A 17,180-nucleotide genomic window follows, 5' to 3' on the forward strand; every position below is an offset into this window, starting at 1 on the left:
CCTGGCTTCGGCAGGGAAGCCCAGAAGGTGCTCAGGAGGGGGGCGGGGTAGGGCCACTTTGGTCCAGGCCTTTATTGGGGAAGACACTGGGGGTCACTTGGTCTTGTTCTTGCCTTTGCCTGGAGGTAGCTGGAGGGGCCGCTCGAGTGCGGTCAGCTTGCTGCCGAGCCTTTCCTCACTGGCCTTGAGCCGTTCCTCCACCAGTTGTTGGAGCTGCTCCAGTTCCTTGTTCATCTGGGTCTTGATGTAGGCCCGGAGGACGGAGACCTGGCCTGCAGGGGCAGGGAAGAAGGGACGGGTCAGAAGAGATGCCGTCTGGGGCTGAGGGATTGCCCCTAGCCAGGCAAACACAACCTTCCAGGGTGCCCCTGGGAGCTACACTAGTGGCAGTGTTGCTTCAATTCAGGAAATGTCAGCCAGCCCTTCTGTGAGAGAAAGATGGGCAGAGTAGCTATGCTGCTGCATTTTCTGGATTGCTACTTAGTAGCCTTGTGACCTTAGGCAGGTGACTTAACCTATCCATGCCTCAGTTTCCTCTGTGTAAAATGCAGATAGTGATAGCACCTAGCAACTAGGATTGAGAGAGGATTAAATGGGTTAATATATGTAAAATGTGGGAATTCCCTGGCGGTCCAGTGGTTACAACTCCACAATTCCACTGCAGGGGGCATGGGTTCGATTCCTGGTCGGGGAGCTAAGATCCTGCAAGCCACATGGCACAGGCAAAAAAAAAAAAAAGTATATATATATATGCTTAAAATGGGGCCTGCCTGGCACATAGTGTTGTCAAATGTGTGCTGGCTATTGTCATTGGGTTGGCTTTTTTTCTAATTTTTATTTATTTATTTATTTATTTTTGGCTGTGTTGGGTCTCTGTTGCCGTGCGTGGGCTTTCTCTAGTTGTGGCGAGCGGGGGCCACTCTTCCTTGTGGTGTGCAGGCTTCTCATTGTGGTGGCTTCTCTTGTTGTGGAGCACAGGCTCTAGGCACGCGGGCTTCAGTAGTTGTGGCTCACAGGCTCTAGAGCGCAGGCTCAGTAGTTGTGGCACACGGGCTTAGTTGCTCCACTGCATGTGGGATCTTCCCGGACCAGGGCTTGAACCCGTGTCCCTTGCATTGGCAGGTGGATTCTTAACCACTGCGCCACCAGGGAAGCCCTATTGTCATTGGTTTTATAATCCTTTTCTGGGATTCCTGCCTCACCCCCAGCAGCTGTGCTTTTATCTGTTTGCCATCTTGGACTTCTGCATAAGGAATCATTTGGAGAAAGGACACCATGACTAAAACAAAAAGTCTGAAGTCCTGATATGGTCTAAACCCTTCATTTCACACTTGCCCAAAGTCACAGGGAACCCTAACCCCTCCAGGTCCTCACTTGGCTCTGGCTCTGGCTGGACCACTGTTTCCGGCTCCTCCTCCTCTGGGGTGACTGCCTGCTCCTCCACCTCTTCGCCCTCTTCTTTCTCTGCAAGCCAGAAGGCAGGAGGAGGCTTCAGCCCCAGCCCCAGCGCAGTCCAGCCCTCGCCCCGGCATTCTCCCTTACCCGTCTCATCCTTTGGCCAGAGCTTGGGTGCCTGTAGCCCCACGTAAGTCAAAGATAGATCCAGCCGCACCTGGGAAGAGGGAGGAAGACGTCTGCACTGAGGGAAAGGGGGGAGATGAGGGGTGGCCTCTTGTAGTCCATGGCCCAGTACCTGGGGTGTGAAGACGTATTTGTAGAGCTTGAAGTGGCGGAAGTAGGTGTTGACCACATAATCTGCCAGGGCCAGCAGCTGTTCCTCCTTAAAGAGGTTGATACTGAAAGGGGGCCGCTGTTGGGATGATTGGGAGTTAGAGGACTGACCACCTCCTGAAGCCCTCACCTTTTCTCCAAGTGCCCAGCAGTCCAGGAGCAGGAAGAGCCCACTGTGGCCTTCAGAGGAAGATGAGGGTCATGTGTGTAAGACAGGGTGGGAGGCTGGGCTAGACCTTATCTGGGGGGAGAGTGAAACTGACCCTGATTCCATGGCAAAAAAGAACACTGGTGAAGTAGCGGTAACATTCCTCCACGTTGCCCAAGGGGGTTGCTGGGAGGGAAGGCAAGATGTGACAGTGAGTACCCTCCCTGATAATCATTCATTTTAGTCACTCAACAGCTACTTATTGAGCATGAGCTTTAGAAGTAGAAAGATATAGGCAACAAATATTGAGTACCCACTATGCACTGTTCTGGGCACCAAACCAGACAAGTTCCTGCCCTTAAGAAGCGTATATTCTAGTGGAAGTGACGGACAGTAAACCAAGAAATACATAGTTTAGCCCTCGTTAAACATTCTGTAGAAAATTAGTTCCAGGAGTAAAGCAAGAGCTGTTTTATTGAGCACTGTGCATATATCTACATATATTATATATAATATTTCTCAGAACAGTTTCCTAATGTTAGTGCTGTAGCCTTATTATAGATAAGGAAATAGAGGATTTCAAAGGTGAAATAACTTGGGTGTGATACTGCTGCTAGTGATGACGGAACAAAGATTTCAGGTGCTAATCCTGCTTTTACTTCCCCTGGTCACTTGTGCCAGCCTTCTCCTCTCCCCTGGACTCAAAGCCTTCGGGGGCCTCCTCTTACCAATACAGGCCTTGTGAAGATCTTGGAGCAGGGCACAAGCCGTTGATGTCTGCTCCAGGGAGAAGCCTTGTTGGCGGCAGAAGATGAGTGCATGGGAGAAGAGGTCCAGGGTGATGGCGTCCCGAAGGCTCTGCGCAGGAGAGCCTAGCCCCAACAGCTCGGCCAGCACCCTTGGAAGGGAGAGAGGAAGGAATGAGTGACAACCGGAGCCTCCCTTCACCGCCCCACACTAGTGTACAACAGGCTTTGGAACCAGGCATTCCTCATGCCTTCCCAGCCCACCCACCCCCAAGCCTTCCCCAAGAGCTAGCGCTTATTCCCCTCCCTGCTCCCCCTGCATACTCCCTCATCTCCTCAACGTTGGCTGTCTTCTCCAGCCTGTGCATGGAATGGATGTCCAGGTACTTCCTGTCATAGGAAAAGAGGGGAAAAGGTGTTGGTGGCCATTATGCATTAATCTCATGACAGGGCTATGATGGCTAGAGCATTGGACTGGGAACCAAGAGACCTGAGTTAGAGGTTTGGCCCTTCCACTAAATTGCTGTGTAACCTTAGGCAGGTCACTTCCCTCTCTGGGCCTCACTTTCTCCATCTGTAAATAGAGGGTATGGCCAAAATGAACTCTTATGATCCTCTTCATTTCTAAAGCGTAGGGTTAGGAAACTTGAGTTCTGGTCTCTGCCACTCCCTTACTGTATAACTGGTCAAGTCTCCCTCTGTGAACCTCAGTGTCCCCATTTGTACAATGCTCCATAGAGGCGTTGATACTACATTTACATTCTCAGTCTTTGGCTCCCCTCTTCTCACACTCTCTTTGGACTGGGGCAGCAGGAGACCTGACTTAGTCATCTCGGGTAATTGCATCTCTGGGCCTCAGTCTCCTCATCTGTAAACTGAGGATACCGTCGCTGTTGACAGGATTGTGGGGAAGCCCTAAAGGAATAATACAAGTGTGAAGGGTAACTTTCCCCCAAAGCTCTTCACACTCACCATATGCAGATCCGGGGCTGGGGCAGTGGCGGCTGCAGAGAGAAAGCGGATTGGGAAAGGCAGAGCTGTGTTGTTCATGGCCCCTAGTTCTTGAGCCGTTGCGAATCTCTAGCGGGCCTAAGAACGCGCTAACTTGCCTTCTCATCTTAAAGACTAAGCTACGAGCAATGCTGGCGGGCTAGGCTTCAGCGACCCCTAAGTACTATTCATGAACATATTAACAGGGGGAGTCACACACCCCTGTCTCTTCACCAAGGCAGCCCGGGAAACGTCTTGAACGTTAGAAAGCATAACGACGGGTGGCGCCCTGCTGGGGAACCCTTTTATAAACATTCATGAGTGGACCACTCTGTCCAGTCCTCACCGGGAACAAGTTGGCTGCAGGATCTTCATCCGCATTCACCGAAGCCACGGTCCCCGACTCGGTATGCACACCTGTTCCCATCCGCGTGGCCGATTCATCCAATGATCTGAGGTCTTTCTTGGGTTCTCTCCGCAGTTCGTAGTGCTGTTCAAGCTCCGACTGCATTTTCAGTCCCTGGAATTGGCTGGACTTCCGGCGGATCATCTTGTCGCTCCTCTGTGCCGCGGGGCACCACAGGTTCTGTCCTGCCTCGGTTCTGGGACAGCCGGTTCTTCGGCAGCGGCTGCCAAGGCCTGGCCCTCTATCGACACTTCAGCCAATCTACGCTGCAGAGAGGCCCGGTGCAGCCAATCCGCTGGGGGCGTCTTCCTCCGTCTCAACAGTGACCGTTGCTAAGGGGGTTCTTGGAGCAAGGGAGAAAGCGTACGGCGCTCGCCAATCAGTGAGAAGGGAATGCGCGTGCGTAATAAGCTGCAAGGCCCGCCCCCGTGCCCTCGCTTCAAAGTTGCTATTCTGAGGCAGGCGATGTCATTAGGACTGGAGAGTAGAAGTGTGTTGTCGGTTACCATAGGAACTGTCTACTGGCCAATCACTGAGAGAAAGAGGCGGTGTTCAGAAAGACACCAAACGGGACCCGAAAGGCGGGACAAAGCGCGACCAATAGAAACAGGAAGTGGAGAAGATTTCGCCACATCCGGTACTGCCTGTGGCGCCTGCGCTCTGTGCTGGGGAGGCTAGTGACGTCCAGGGGAGTCCAAGATGGCGGTGCTGGGCTGATTCTGCTGCCGGTGAGGGGCCCGGGGCTGGCGGGGCGGGGTCCAGAGGGTGGGTGCGGGGGAGGCTCGGGGCCGCGGAGCTTCGGCCGCTTCCACATCTCTGCTCTCTGTCTTCTGCAGGTGACGGAAGCGTCGCCTTCGCCTGCCTGACGTGCCTCGGGAGAGCCTGCGCCGCTCCTCGTCGCCGCGGCCATGTCTGGGCCTGGCAACAAACGCGCCGCCGGCGATGGGGGCTCGGGGCCCCCAGAGAAGAAGCTGAGTCGCGAGGAGAAGACCACAACCACGCTTATAGAGCCCATTCGTCTTGGGGGCATCTCTTCCACGGTTCGTGGGCTCCTGTTTCAGGCCTCACAACTTGCCAGAACTCCCATCTCTGTTCTCCGTCCACGTCGTCCAGAACCTTACTCCCAGTTCCCCAGGTTTAGCAAGATCCACTTTTCAGAACACTCTGTTGAAAGAAACCGAGGACACGACGTCTGCCTTCCCTTTACAGATAGGAAAACAGGTTCCCAGAGGGCGTGTGACTTGTCAAAGACTTCAGAGTTAGGAAGAGGCAGAAGCAGAACGTGACCCTCCTCACAACCGAGACGCTTTCTCTGTGGGTGTCTGAGCCTCTTTAAATCCTGTTAGCAGTTAGTCTGGGGATACTCCCCTCTCCCACCCATTCCATTTTGCTTTTCTTTGTCTCTTGCTGTGATTGGGTTCTTGGTCCCTGCTTGACCATCTCCTCGGCCCCTTTGTTTCCTTGGTAGGAGGAGATGGACTTGAAGGTTTTGCAGTTCAAGAATAAGAAACTGGCAGAGCGGTTGGAACAGAGACAGGCTTGTGAAGATGAACTCCGAGAACGAATTGAGAAGTTGGAGAAGCGGCAGGCCACAGATGATGCCACACTCCTCATTGTCAATCGCTACTGGGCCCAGGTGGATGCCCTTCTACTTTCCAAGACCTGGCCTTGATCCAGCTGCCAATCCTCAGACTCCTCTGCTAGGAAAGGAGTATCATGCTGGGAAGCACCTGAGGGATTCATAACATTTTTGGTGCTTTCTCCCTTCAGCTGGATGAAACTGTGGAAGCCCTTCTCCGACACCATGAGAACCAGGGGGACCTGTCTTCAGGGACAGAGGCGCCTGGGACCCAGGAGGGGCCAACACGTGATGAGACCCCTCTCACAGAGCCAGGGACATCGGAGCTGAGGGGTAGGGCCAGAGCCCTGGGATCTGGGAAGCTTAATTAAGTTCTGGGGAAGGTCCTGGAGAGGATGGGACTTTGACAATAGGCTACTGAATTCTCTGCCTACACACACACACACACACACACACACACACAAATTGATTTCATATCTGGGCAGCAAAGGGCAGTGGGTAAGAACACGTTTTGGAATCTGAGTGACATGGTTAAGAGTGCAATTCATGTTTTGATACTCAGTTCAAAAAAGTATTAAACGTTGACTGTGTAGTTGACGTTGTTGTAGCTTTGGAGGAGACAAACAAAATAAAAAAGAAATACTTACTGCCCCAACCATTAGGGAGAAAGTGATTATAAACCAAAAGAAAAAAGTATAGGGGTCTCTGAATGGGAATTAGTGTGTGTGCACATAGTTTAGCTTGGGAAGGCAGAGAAGACCTTCCCTGAGGAAGTGATTTGGTAGCTCTCTGGCTTTGAGGAAATTACCTCACTGAACTGTAGTTATTTACCTTTTAAGACGGGGATAACATAGTATTACAGGTGTTGGTTATGTTGACTCAGTGAGTCATAGAGAGTTGAAGGAGGCAATCTGAAACTTGGTACAGAGTGGTGGTAACTGTTACCATTATCCTCATGAGGGTCTGTCCGTCCCTCCCAGAGCCCCTGCCAATGCAGCTGCGGCCACCTCTCAGTGAGCCAGCCTTGGCTTTTGTGGTGGCCCTGGGTGCGAGCAGTAGTGAGGAGGTGGAGCTGCAGCTGCAGGGCCGCATGGAATTCTCCAAGGCAGCTGTGTCCCGTGTCGTGGAGGCCTCCGACCGCCTACAGCGCCAGGTGGAGGAACTCTGTCAGCGAGTATACAGCCGAGGTTAGTTCTTTGTGCCCCAACCCCAGAGGTGTCCAACTCCATTTGCATCTTTATGGTATCCCCTCCTCAGTGCTTCTGGCCCAGAGGCAGCCACAGTTCCGCAAGGAATAAATCAGCCATGTTTTCAGGGGAAGGATTAGGCTTGATGGTGGCTCTCGCTTTGATTCCTGGAGTTGAGCTCTAGAGAGATGGGTGGGAGGAGTTGTTGGTGCTGGGGGAGCCTCCCCCTTGTGGCTGGAGACCTCTTGGGAGCATTGTACACAAATCTTGGCGGCAGTTGCTGATCCACGAGGCATAGCAGCAAGTGCCCAGGCTTTGCAGGCAGACTGACTTCTCCCAGCCTTAGTTCTATGAGTCCAGCCTGGGCGTTCTGAGCAGATGGCTCTTCTCTCTGAGCTGGTTTCCTCCTTTGTGCAGTGGGGACAAAGACTCCTGGCTTTGTCATGAGAAAATGGCAAGACAGCTGGTGGATCACACTGGGCACATAGCAGACTCCAGAATGAGTTAGTACTTTGACCCATTGCCCTGGACTTGGCTCTTACCCGAGCCCTGCCTTCCCAGGGGACAGTGAGCCCCCCAGTGAGGCGGCTCGGGCACGCACCCGGGAGCTGGGCCGTGAGAACCGACGACTACAGGACTTGGCCACCCAGCTACAGGAGAAGCACCACCGCATCTCGTTGGAGGTGGGAGTTGGGCTTTTAGGGTGGGATTAGAACCAGGGCAGGGTTTGGATTAGATGGGCACCCGAGGATCTCAGGGAGCCAGGTCTCTTATCTAAGCACCTACCCCCTTCCTTGTCCCCAGTACTCTGAGCTCCAGGATAAAGTGACATCTGCAGAGACCAAAGTGCTGGAGATGGAGACGACAGTAGAAGACCTGCAGTGGGACATTGAGAAGTTGCGGAAGCGTGAGCAAAAGCTCAATAAGCACCTAGCGGAGGCCTTGGAGCAGGTAGGGTCAGACACTGGGTCAGATGGAGCCAGAGCAGGGTACTTGGGGCCCTCGCTTCTCTCCTCCACACCCGTCTGTTCCTCTGTCTTCTCTCCACAGCTCAACTCTGGCTACTATGTATCTGGGAGCTCCTCAGGCTTTCATGGGGGCCAGATCACACTCAGCATGCAGAAGGTGAGCAGCAGCATTCTTCCTAATCCCTCCCACAACCTTTTCTCTACCCTACCCTTGAACGTCCCCTCAGAATTAAGGACAGACGTCCAACTGTGGTCTCGGAGGTCTTTCCCCATTACTCACAGTGCTCTTTATTTCATTCTTTCATATGTGTATTCAGTAAATAATTGCTGAACACTAAGTGCCAGGTACTGTATAGGAAGCAGGCATTTTGGAGAACGAAACAGGAATTAAACCTTTCATGGAGCTTAAGTTCTAGTTTGGGTAACTGACAATTAGGTAAGGTCGTACATTAGCTGGTTAAAAGTACCACTTAGAAAAGAGATGTTGGGGTATGTTGGAGTCAACTGGCATTCTCAGTTGTGTAGCTGAGAAAGGGCCTTGCTGCCGCTGTCTCATTCCTTGTCCTGCTTTTGCTCTCTCAATTCTTGGTCGTTGCACACTTTTTTGGTGCTGCAGGGTCACTGGGCCCTGTCTCCCCTTGCTCAGCTTGCTCTTCAGGTCTTCCAGGAAGGCTTCCCTGACCCGCTGTCAGTTACAAGCCTTGCTTCCCAGCACTGATCAGACAGTACTGAGTTTTCTCCTACTTGCCTGGGAGCCCTTAGGAAAGTGCCTGGGTCCGGCTTGTCCCTGGGCCTTCAGAATACATCACTGCTCTGCAGAGGGGAGCTTGGGTAGGGCATATGGTGGGGCTATGAGGGAAGCATGCATCCTGGCCTGGCCCTTCCCACTCCACAGTTTGAGATGCTGAATGCGGAGTTGGAGGAAAACCAGGAATTGGCCAATAGCCGCATGGCAGAGCTGGAGAAGCTGCAGGCCGAACTTCAGGGGGCTGTGCGGACCAATGAGCGCCTCAAGGTGAGCTGTGTTTGGGGCTGGGAGGGCCTGAGCCTACACGGTAGGAGCTGGCTCTGAAACCTTTTGCTGATTGCCATTGGACATCCCTACCCCTAGGTAGCCCTGCGGAGCCTTCCTGAGGAGGTGGTACGGGAGACAGGGGAATACCGAATGCTGCAGGCGCAGTTCTCACTGCTCTACAATGAGTCTCTGCAAGTGAAGACCCAGCTGGACGAGGCCCGTGGGCTGCTGCTGGCCACCAAGAATTCCCACCTGAGGCACATTGAGCACATGGAGGTATGCCCTTGGAACAGGGGCCGGGGACAGGGGTAAAGACCAGACCCTTAGGGTCAGGTTGTTCCTGGGTCAAGGGTGTCAGAGGCCCTATGTGCCTGCCAGAGGTCCCTTGGGAGTAAATTCTTCCTGAGCTGCTGAGGCCTGAGGTGGGGGGGGCTTGCCGGTAGCTAAGGGGTTGTGTGGGTCCTTAATGCCTCAACCCACAGAGTGATGAGCTGGGGCTGCAGAAGAAGCTGCGCACAGAGGTTATCCAGCTGGAGGATACGCTGGCCCAGGTACGCAAGGAGTACGAGATGCTGCGCATCGAGTTTGAACAGAACCTGGCGGCCAACGAGCAGGCGGGTATGTGGTGAGGACAGGGTTGAGGTGGGGCCTTATCTGGGATTGCTGGCCCCTGGTGTGGCCAGATGCTTATCCAGATGTAGGAGGTTAAGTCCTTTCTTCTCTCAGAGCCTCGTCTCTCTGTGGAAAATGGGGACCACACCACCTGGCTCAAAGGCGCAGTGAGGCTTACAGCCAGATGAGGTGGCTCATGGAGCAGACTCAGCCAGAATGGGAGCTGTCACCCTCATCCATGCTTCTCTGGCCTTATGGTGCCTCTCTGAGATACTAATTCATTTTTCACAGATTTATTGAACATTTTCTATGATCCAGGCTCAGTTCTAGGCTTTGGGATGATACCAGTGAACAAAACACGACTAATCCCTGTTGTGGAGCAGTGTTATAGTGAGGGAAGACAGACAACAAAGGAGGAAAAAATTAACGTGTGTATTAGGTTGTGACAAACATACCAAGAAAAATAAAGCAGGGAGGGAAGACAGGAAGTATTATGAGAAATGCCAGGGAAATGTAACTAAGAAGATGATATTTGTTTAAAAAGTTAAAAGAAGTGGACTAACTTACTTCTGTGAATTTACAGTTAGTTATGTGTTCCTTCGAGAGGAAATTTAGAAATATTTAAAAAATCTGTATTAGCAGAAGTAACACACATAGGCAGTGTCAAGTTATGTTCAGGTGAATTCTCTTCGTTTATTTGATGAGATCACACACTCTACATAAGGCTTCAGTTGTTATCTTCTTTGTAATGAGAGTGATGGCTCTGGTACTGCCTCTTCCCCCGCTGAGGGGCTGGGCCCCTAACCCAGGGACCAGTCCAGCCTTGGTTTCCTGTCCTCTTCCAGGGCCCATCAACCGGGAGATGCGCCACCTGATCAGCAGCCTCCAAAACCACAACCACCAGCTAAAGGGGGACGCTCAGCGATACAAGCGGAAGCTGCGGGAAGTGCAGGCTGAGATTGCCAAGGTGAGGAGGGGGCTGCCTGGGGAAAGCTGCGGCTAGACCCCAGTGAGCACGTCTCACCTCAGCCCTGTTCTGTCTCTGCTTTGCAGCTCCGGGCCCAGGCCAGTGGCTCTACCCACTCCATCCCCACCCTGGGCCACCCAGAGGACTCTGGCCTGAGTGCCCCAGCTGCAGGGAAAGAAGAGGGTGGGCCAGGCCCTGTTGGTGCCCCTGACGCCAGAAAGGAGATGGCTTCAATGCCTGGCGCTGCCATTACTACCTCCTTGGTGAAGAAGGAAGACCTGGTCCCTTCTGAGGAAGAGGCCCAGGCCCTGACCCCCGGGGCCCAGGGCCCCTCCTCCCGGGGCCGAGAACCTGAGGCCAAACCCAAGCGGGAGCTTCGGGAGCGGGAAGGGCCTGGGCTGGGACCCCCATCTGTAGCCTCAGCTCTCTCAAGGACTGATCGGGAGAAAGTCAAGGTGGAGGAGGCCAAGAGGAAGGAGTCAGAGCTCCTCAAAGGTCTACGAGCAGAGCTCAAGTGAGGCCCTGTTCCTTTCTCCTTCCCACCCCTGCCAAGTGGCCTCCAACCCTACTCACCAAGCCTTCCTCCTGTGCCTCCCCCAGGAAGGCCCAGGAAAGTCAGAAGGAGATGAAACTGCTGCTGGACATGTATAAGTCTGCACCCAAGGAGCAGCGGGATAAGGTGCAGCTCATGGCAGCGGAACGCAAGGCAAAGGCTGAGGTGAGGGCAGGTAGGGCCTATGGGGTGTGCAGAGAGGCTGCCCAGGGGGGTTGTAACCAGAGCAGAGCCCTAGGTCAGCAGGAAGCAGTGACAAGAGAGCTCCCTCCTTCTGGTGGTTATAGGTCGATGAGCTACGGAGCCGTATCCGGGAATTAGAGGAGAGGGATCGGAGGGAGAGCAAGAAGATCGCGGATGAGGATGCCCTGCGGCGCATTCGTCAGGCAGAGGAGCAGATAGAACACCTGCAACGCAAGTTGGGTGCCACCAAGCAGGTGCAACCCCGTTCTGGTCCCCTTGCTTCTGAATGTTGAAATTCCCTTAACCTCCTGTTCTAGCACATGGCCTGGGTCCATTCTGTGGTTCTTTGCTCAGCCACGTTTTCCTGTGGTTTCCCCACTGTCGTCCATCTACTACATTCCGTCTTGTCCCTGCCCACTTGCTGCAGGAGGAGGAGGCTCTGCTCTCAGAGATGGATGTGACAGGCCAGGCTTTTGAGGACATGCAGGAGCAGAATGGGCGGCTGCTACAGCAGTTGCGGGAAAAGGACGATGCCAACTTTAAGCTGATGTCAGAGCGGATCAAGGCCAACCAGATTCATAAGCTACTGCGGGAGGAGAAGGATGAGCTGGGCGAGCAGGTTCTTGGCCTCAAGTCCCAGGTATGGCTGTCCTGGGCTTGTTAGGGTGGAGCTGGAGAGGCAGGGGCTCCCTAGCACTGAGTCCCCACCCCTGTCCTCAGGTGGATGCCCAGCTGCTGACCGTGCAGAAGCTGGAGGAAAAAGAGCGGGCCTTGCAGGGCAGCCTCGGGGGTGTGGAGAAGGAGCTGACACTGCGCAGCCAGGCCCTGGAGCTCAACAAGAGGAAGGTGAGGCCAGACCTATGGGAGGGGACAGTAACCTGGGATGCTGGCTCACAGCCTCACTTTGTGACTCTGCCTAGAGAACTTGAAGCAGATGACCTGGGCCAAAGTCTGGCTCTGCTTCATCTCACAGCCCAGCTCATGTCTCAGACACTTACTGTGTTCCAGACTGTGTGCTGGAGGACTTTCCATGCTTGGTCACATTTCAGTCTGAAAATAATCCTACAACAGTTTTCGTTGTTACCTTTCATAAGTGAGAAGACTGAGGCTCAGGGAGGTAGTTGACTTGCCCAAGAGTGGAACTGGAATTTGGGCCCGGGTCTCCTTGGCTCCACAGCCCCACGTCCTGACCACTGCATTGGTTAGCTGTGAAATGGGCATAGTGGTCTCTGTCATGTAGTTGTATTAAACCTAAGAAATGTTTAGCTTGTGGTAGTTGTTCTTCTTCTGAGGGTAACAGAGTTAGGAATGACCTGTGGCACCCTCTTGGTGACGTCACTCCTCTAGCTTATGGTAAAGGCTTAAATCTTAACATTGACTTTCATCTTTTTTCCCCTCCTGGACTTTTTTCCTTCTCCATTTGGCTCATTCATTTAAGCAGTATTAGTCATACCTTTGCTACATACCAGGACCTGCACTGAGTGCTGGGGAGATCACGGGAACAAGAACGCCCTGCTGGAAGTGGGAACTTCCAGTTTTGAGGGGCAGATAGCAAGCCAATAATCCCACAGATAAAGTAACATTATTACAGATCATAGCATGTCTTTTTTGGCGGGGGAGGGCCACGCTGCACAGCTTGCGGGCCATGGCAGTGAAAGCCTGGAATCCTAACTACTAGGCCACCAGGGAACTCATAGTATGTCTTATGAAGGAAATAGAGGTGGATGAAAGAAAAATAGAACAGCCTGTCTCAGGAGGTGACATTTGAGCTGAGGCCTCAGGGGGTTGCAGGAAAAAAATACGTGTGTTGAGGGAGTTCAGGGGAGCAGAGAGAGGAGCCCGGTGAAGCCTCAAAGACAGGAGAGAGCGTTATGCAGGTGAGGAACTGAGAGTGTTGGGAATGAGGTAGACTAGTAGGAGGTGAGGGTTCAGAGGTCGGGAGCCAGAACCAGTTCCAGTGAAGATACTGGACTTATCCCGAGAGCAGGAATCACTGGATGGTTGACACAAGCATCTGCGGGCCATGGCTCCACATGCCTGACTCCCCAGGCTCAGGCAAACGGTGCCCCTCCTCCCCGTTCCACCCACCTCAGGCTGTGGAAGCAGCTCAGCTGGCCGAGGACCTGAAGGTGCAGCTGGAGCACGTGCAGACACGGCTGCGAGAGATCCAGCCTTGCCTGGCAGAGAGCCGGGCTGCCCGTGAGAAAGAGAGCTTCAACCTCAAGAGGGCTCAGGTGTGTGGCGGGCAGGGTGTGGGGGCGGGGTGGGGGCAGGAGGTTCAGATTGAGGACCCTTGCACTCAGCCTCGCCCCTCTCCTGCCCCAGGAGGACATCTCACGGCTGCGGCGCAAGCTGGAGAAGCAGAGGAAGGTGGAGGTTTACGCAGATGCTGATGAAATCCTCCAGGAGGAGATCAAGGAGTACAAGGTGGGGCCTTGGGGCTGGGTTGTGCTCCAGGAATCTTAGATGACCTAGGAATCTTAGATGGGGGGTTGGTGGGAGCTCTGGTGGGTAGTCTGGGGAACCCAGAAATAAGGTAGGATGGCAAAACATGGGCAGAACCCGTTGTGGAGAATCAGATAACTATCAAGTATGGTACACATACTATGTGCCAGGCAGAGTGCCTGGCTAGGTGTGAGAGGGCTAGGCACTAGACCTGGTCTCAGATCTCTTGAAAGTGACAGTCTGTTGGAGGAGGCAGCCAAGGAATTCTCCCATCTGAGTGATGAGCAGTGTGATGGCAGAGGCCAGAGGGGCTGTGGGAAATCAGGGGAGCCCCTTAACAGCCCTGGTGGTCAACAGGCTTCCTGGAAGGAATATCATCCAAAGGAAAACTGAAGAGTGAGTCAGGGTTGGCCGTGATGAATGGGGATGAAAGGGTTCCAGCAGAGGGAAAGGCAGAGGTGGAGGCCCTTGGTTGAGAGAGGCGTGCTGGAGGACAGAGCTGGACAGTCGTAGTTGGAGGACAGAACATGGGTTTTGTGGTGAGTGACAAGCCTGGTGGGGGTTGGGCAGTGTTAGATCCTGAAGGGTTTGTAAACCAGGTTGAGCTGCTTGGCGTATCCTGTAGTCAGTGTGGAGAGAGCGACATCTCAAGGATGTTGAGGATGAGGTGCCTGTGGGACTTCTTGGGAGGCTGTCTGGGAAGGCACTCAAAGCAAAAGGGCTGGTCTGGAGGACAGGAGTTTGTGGGGGATTGTCAGCAGAGGCAAAGATAGAAGACACATAAAACTGTGGTCACCCAGGGAGGGTCTGTGGCATGACACGGAACAGGGGTCACTCCCCCTGAGGAGCCTGGAAACTTAAATGATGGACAGAGGAAGAGAAGCCTGTAGCTTAGGAGGAAGGAGAGCGATCTAGAGGGAATTGATTGGGGAAGAGTTTCAAGGAGGCAGGGGTGAGCTCAGAACTGCCAAGAAGGCAAGTGAAGCAAGTGTTGAGAGATGCCTCTTGGATTTGGCAGTCTTGGCGGGAGTTCTTGGGCAGAGGTGGAGGTGGAGGTCAGATCACCTGGACCCTCACCTACTGGAGTGAGGAAAGGGTGGAGAGTGAGTCAGTAAATAGACAACCTGTTGAAGCAGTTTGGCCTTGAAGGGGCAGAGGCAGCTCGAGGCAGCCATGAGGGAGCAGGGAAGGGTTTTTGGAGAAGCAGCAGACTTTGCAGCCTGTCACATGCTGATGGGTAGGGTTCTGAGAGCTAGGGAAGAGGTGATGCTTGTGGGGAGTTACTGAGGTGGCGGCTGGGCTAGGATTTCAGGCAGGGCAGAGGATGAATGTTGGGAATGCTGAGTTGAGGGAATTTCCTGTCTGGAGTTGGAAGTGAGACCTGGTGGCAGGTGGGAAGTTTCAAGATAGGAGAGTAGATTTGTAAAACCTCCTTAGAGAGAAATGAATCCCGGGACCCACAGCAGGATCTCTGGGCAGCACTAGGGATGGGCCCAGTTGAGGGTTGAGAACAGCAGATTTCTAGTGGCACTGCCATGCCCAGCTGTGACTTACCAGGTGCAGGTGGAGAGAAGGTAGACAGTCGGCTTAAGCCAGGATTGGGGTTTTGCCAGAGAAGGCCAGAGGGGCAAGAGATGAAGCCCCAGGGCAGAGGAGCTCAGGTTGGAGCCTGTGGGTCATTGACCTTTAGAGGGGACATGTGACCACTGGCCATCACCACCCAGGTTAGAGTCTAGACTGTGCTACTTTCTAGTTTTGAAACCTGGGCTTTTGAGCCTCAGTTTCCTCATCTGGAGAGTGCTTATCCCTACCTCCTAGGGCTATGGTGAGAGTTAGGTGCAGTCTGCTCTGTGGTGGCCTTAGTCTGGACCACCTCTTGCTATCAGCTTGGGATCCAGGCCCTGTCAGGATTGTTCCTGATCTGATGCCTTTGCCCTGCCCAGGCGCGGTTGACCTGCCCCTGCTGTAACACCCGCAAGAAGGATGCTGTCCTCACCAAGTGCTTCCACGTTTTCTGCTTCGAGTGTGTACGGGGCCGCTATGAGGCCCGCCAGAGGAAGTGCCCCAAGTGCAACGCAGCCTTTGGTGCCCATGATTTCCACCGTGTCTACATCAGCTGAACCCATAACTCAGGGGACTTTGGAACACCCATGGACCCTGGGGGCTGTGCCTCCAGTCCCTCCCCACCCCACACCCAGTGGCCCCCACCCTCCATTCCGGACCCTGTGGGCCCAGCCCCTCCCCATGTAGTTGGTTTTGGGGGCCCCAGTGCATGCTAGTGGGAGTGGGATTAACCAAGCTCAGTTTCACCTTTTCCCCAAGGTCAGAACTACAGCCTAGGGGGCACTTGGCCTGCACGAAAGGTCTGCTGTGAGAGGCCTGAGGGGCCCAGAGCACTCAACGGAACTTCCTGGAACCTGGCCCTAAACCTTCTCCAGCTGACTCCACGGGCCCATCCCAGCCCTAGAGGGGAAATTCCCCAGGCTGTGACTTCCCACGCAAGTGGAAGTTCACTACCTGCTTACACACCCACAAGTAAGGAGCAGGGGTGGGTCAGATCCCAGCTCCTTGCTCTGAGACTGGGCTGTGGTGCCCAGGGAGTTTCTTTACCCTCTGCTCCCCAGACCTGGGCAGACCTTCCCTCCTGTGGAGTTCCTTGGGCTCTTTGGTCTGGTCTTATACTAAGAGCACCTCCTTGGTTGGGGCACTGTGTTCTTCTGGGAAGCTCTCTAAGGTTGCTGCAGTCACCTTGCACTCATCTTGGGAGTGCTGAACTAAGGTCATCAGTTTCTATTCTAATCAGACCCCTCCCAATCTCTACTTCACTCCCAGGCCCCACTTAAACCCACCTGATGCTTCCCAGGGCTCTGCTGGGTCCCCAGCCCTGACCCTGCTTTCATCCTGGTGGCCTTAACTTTAGTGGAGGCAGAACTTCCAGGGGGAAAGGGACAGACGTAGCCTGCTGGGCCAACTTCCAATCATTCCAGGTAGAAGAGCTTCATCTAACACCCTGTGACTGAGCCTATACCCACAATGCTTCCTGTGCTGCCTGCCCAAGCAAACACTATGGGCTGTGAAGGCAGTATGCAGGGGCCTGGAAGGTGGAGCTGCTGAGAGGTGCAAGGCTCCACTCGGACCCACAGCCCCTGCTCTAGAGATGTCTTGTATAGGCTGTTAATTGTTTTGAATAAACGTCCAACCCTCAGCCTATAGTCCGAGTAGCCAGGCTTCCTGACCTAAATGTGGTTCTGGATTTTGGCTGTTACACTTCTTCCCGGCGCTGCCCTGGCTGGCATGTGAACCTGGAGGGCCTGCACAGATGAGACCCCACTCCTGCCCACTCCCAACACCTGGTTATACTGTCGTCCGTCATCCCAGACTGGGCCCGTGGGAGGGGCCCGTCTGCAGGGAGAAAGCGTCTTGGTCAGCACTCTGTCGCCAGCCGGCCCCTCCTGTTCCCATGGGGAAAGGCTGACACACCCTGGATCTTTGCAGCTCTGACGGCCCGGTCCGTGCGGGCTCGCGACAGCCCGCGCAGTCATTGGCGGCAGGGATGCTGGGAGCCCCGAAGTGCATCCTGGGAAATGTAGTTCCGTATTGGCACCTGTAGGCAAGATTCTCGGAGGGGAGAGCCGGGTCCCCGGTTGTGC

The 17,180-nt window shown here is 54.0% G+C and overlaps 2 protein-coding genes across 7 annotated transcripts; one reads left to right on the forward strand and one right to left on the reverse strand.

Annotated features, from left to right (window-relative positions):
* Positions 1–48: 48 nt before the first annotated feature.
* On the reverse strand, positions 49–4,457 carry CFAP119 (cilia and flagella associated protein 119). Of its 6 annotated transcripts, XM_082429549.1 has the most exons (9): positions 3,962–4,457; positions 3,598–3,629; positions 2,950–3,015; positions 2,608–2,777; positions 1,995–2,065; positions 1,694–1,810; positions 1,543–1,612; positions 1,375–1,464; positions 49–272 (listed from the first exon to the last, which is right to left on the reverse strand). In XM_082429549.1, the coding sequence occupies exons 1-9, from the start codon at positions 4,163–4,165 to the stop codon at positions 94–96; spliced, it is 999 nt and encodes a 332-aa protein (XP_082285675.1). In that variant the 5' UTR covers positions 4,166–4,457; the 3' UTR covers positions 49–93. The 6 variants fall into 6 exon arrangements, with proteins under 6 accessions (XP_082285675.1, XP_082285677.1, XP_082285674.1 ...); XM_082429551.1 differs by lacking the exon at positions 1,694–1,810; XM_082429548.1 differs by having other exon boundaries at positions 1,543–1,810.
* A 153-nt stretch (positions 4,458–4,610) lies between these two features.
* RNF40 (ring finger protein 40) lies at positions 4,611–16,735 on the forward strand. The gene is made up of 20 exons (XM_082429489.1): positions 4,611–4,749; positions 4,858–5,061; positions 5,490–5,657; positions 5,792–5,933; positions 6,581–6,787; positions 7,349–7,470; positions 7,592–7,738; positions 7,838–7,912; positions 8,651–8,770; positions 8,867–9,046; positions 9,253–9,388; positions 10,228–10,349; positions 10,436–10,863; positions 10,950–11,067; positions 11,190–11,339; positions 11,513–11,725; positions 11,806–11,931; positions 13,179–13,319; positions 13,411–13,512; positions 15,474–16,735. The coding sequence occupies exons 2-20, from the start codon at positions 4,930–4,932 to the stop codon at positions 15,648–15,650; spliced, it is 3,006 nt and encodes a 1,001-aa protein (XP_082285615.1). The 5' UTR covers positions 4,611–4,749; positions 4,858–4,929; the 3' UTR covers positions 15,651–16,735.
* The last annotated feature ends 445 nt before the right edge of the window (positions 16,736–17,180 follow it).

The sequence above is a fragment of the Balaenoptera physalus genome (genome assembly GCF_965194825.1).
Source record: "Balaenoptera physalus genome assembly, chromosome: 16".
NCBI classification, from domain to species: domain Eukaryota; kingdom Metazoa; phylum Chordata; class Mammalia; order Artiodactyla; family Balaenopteridae; genus Balaenoptera; species Balaenoptera physalus.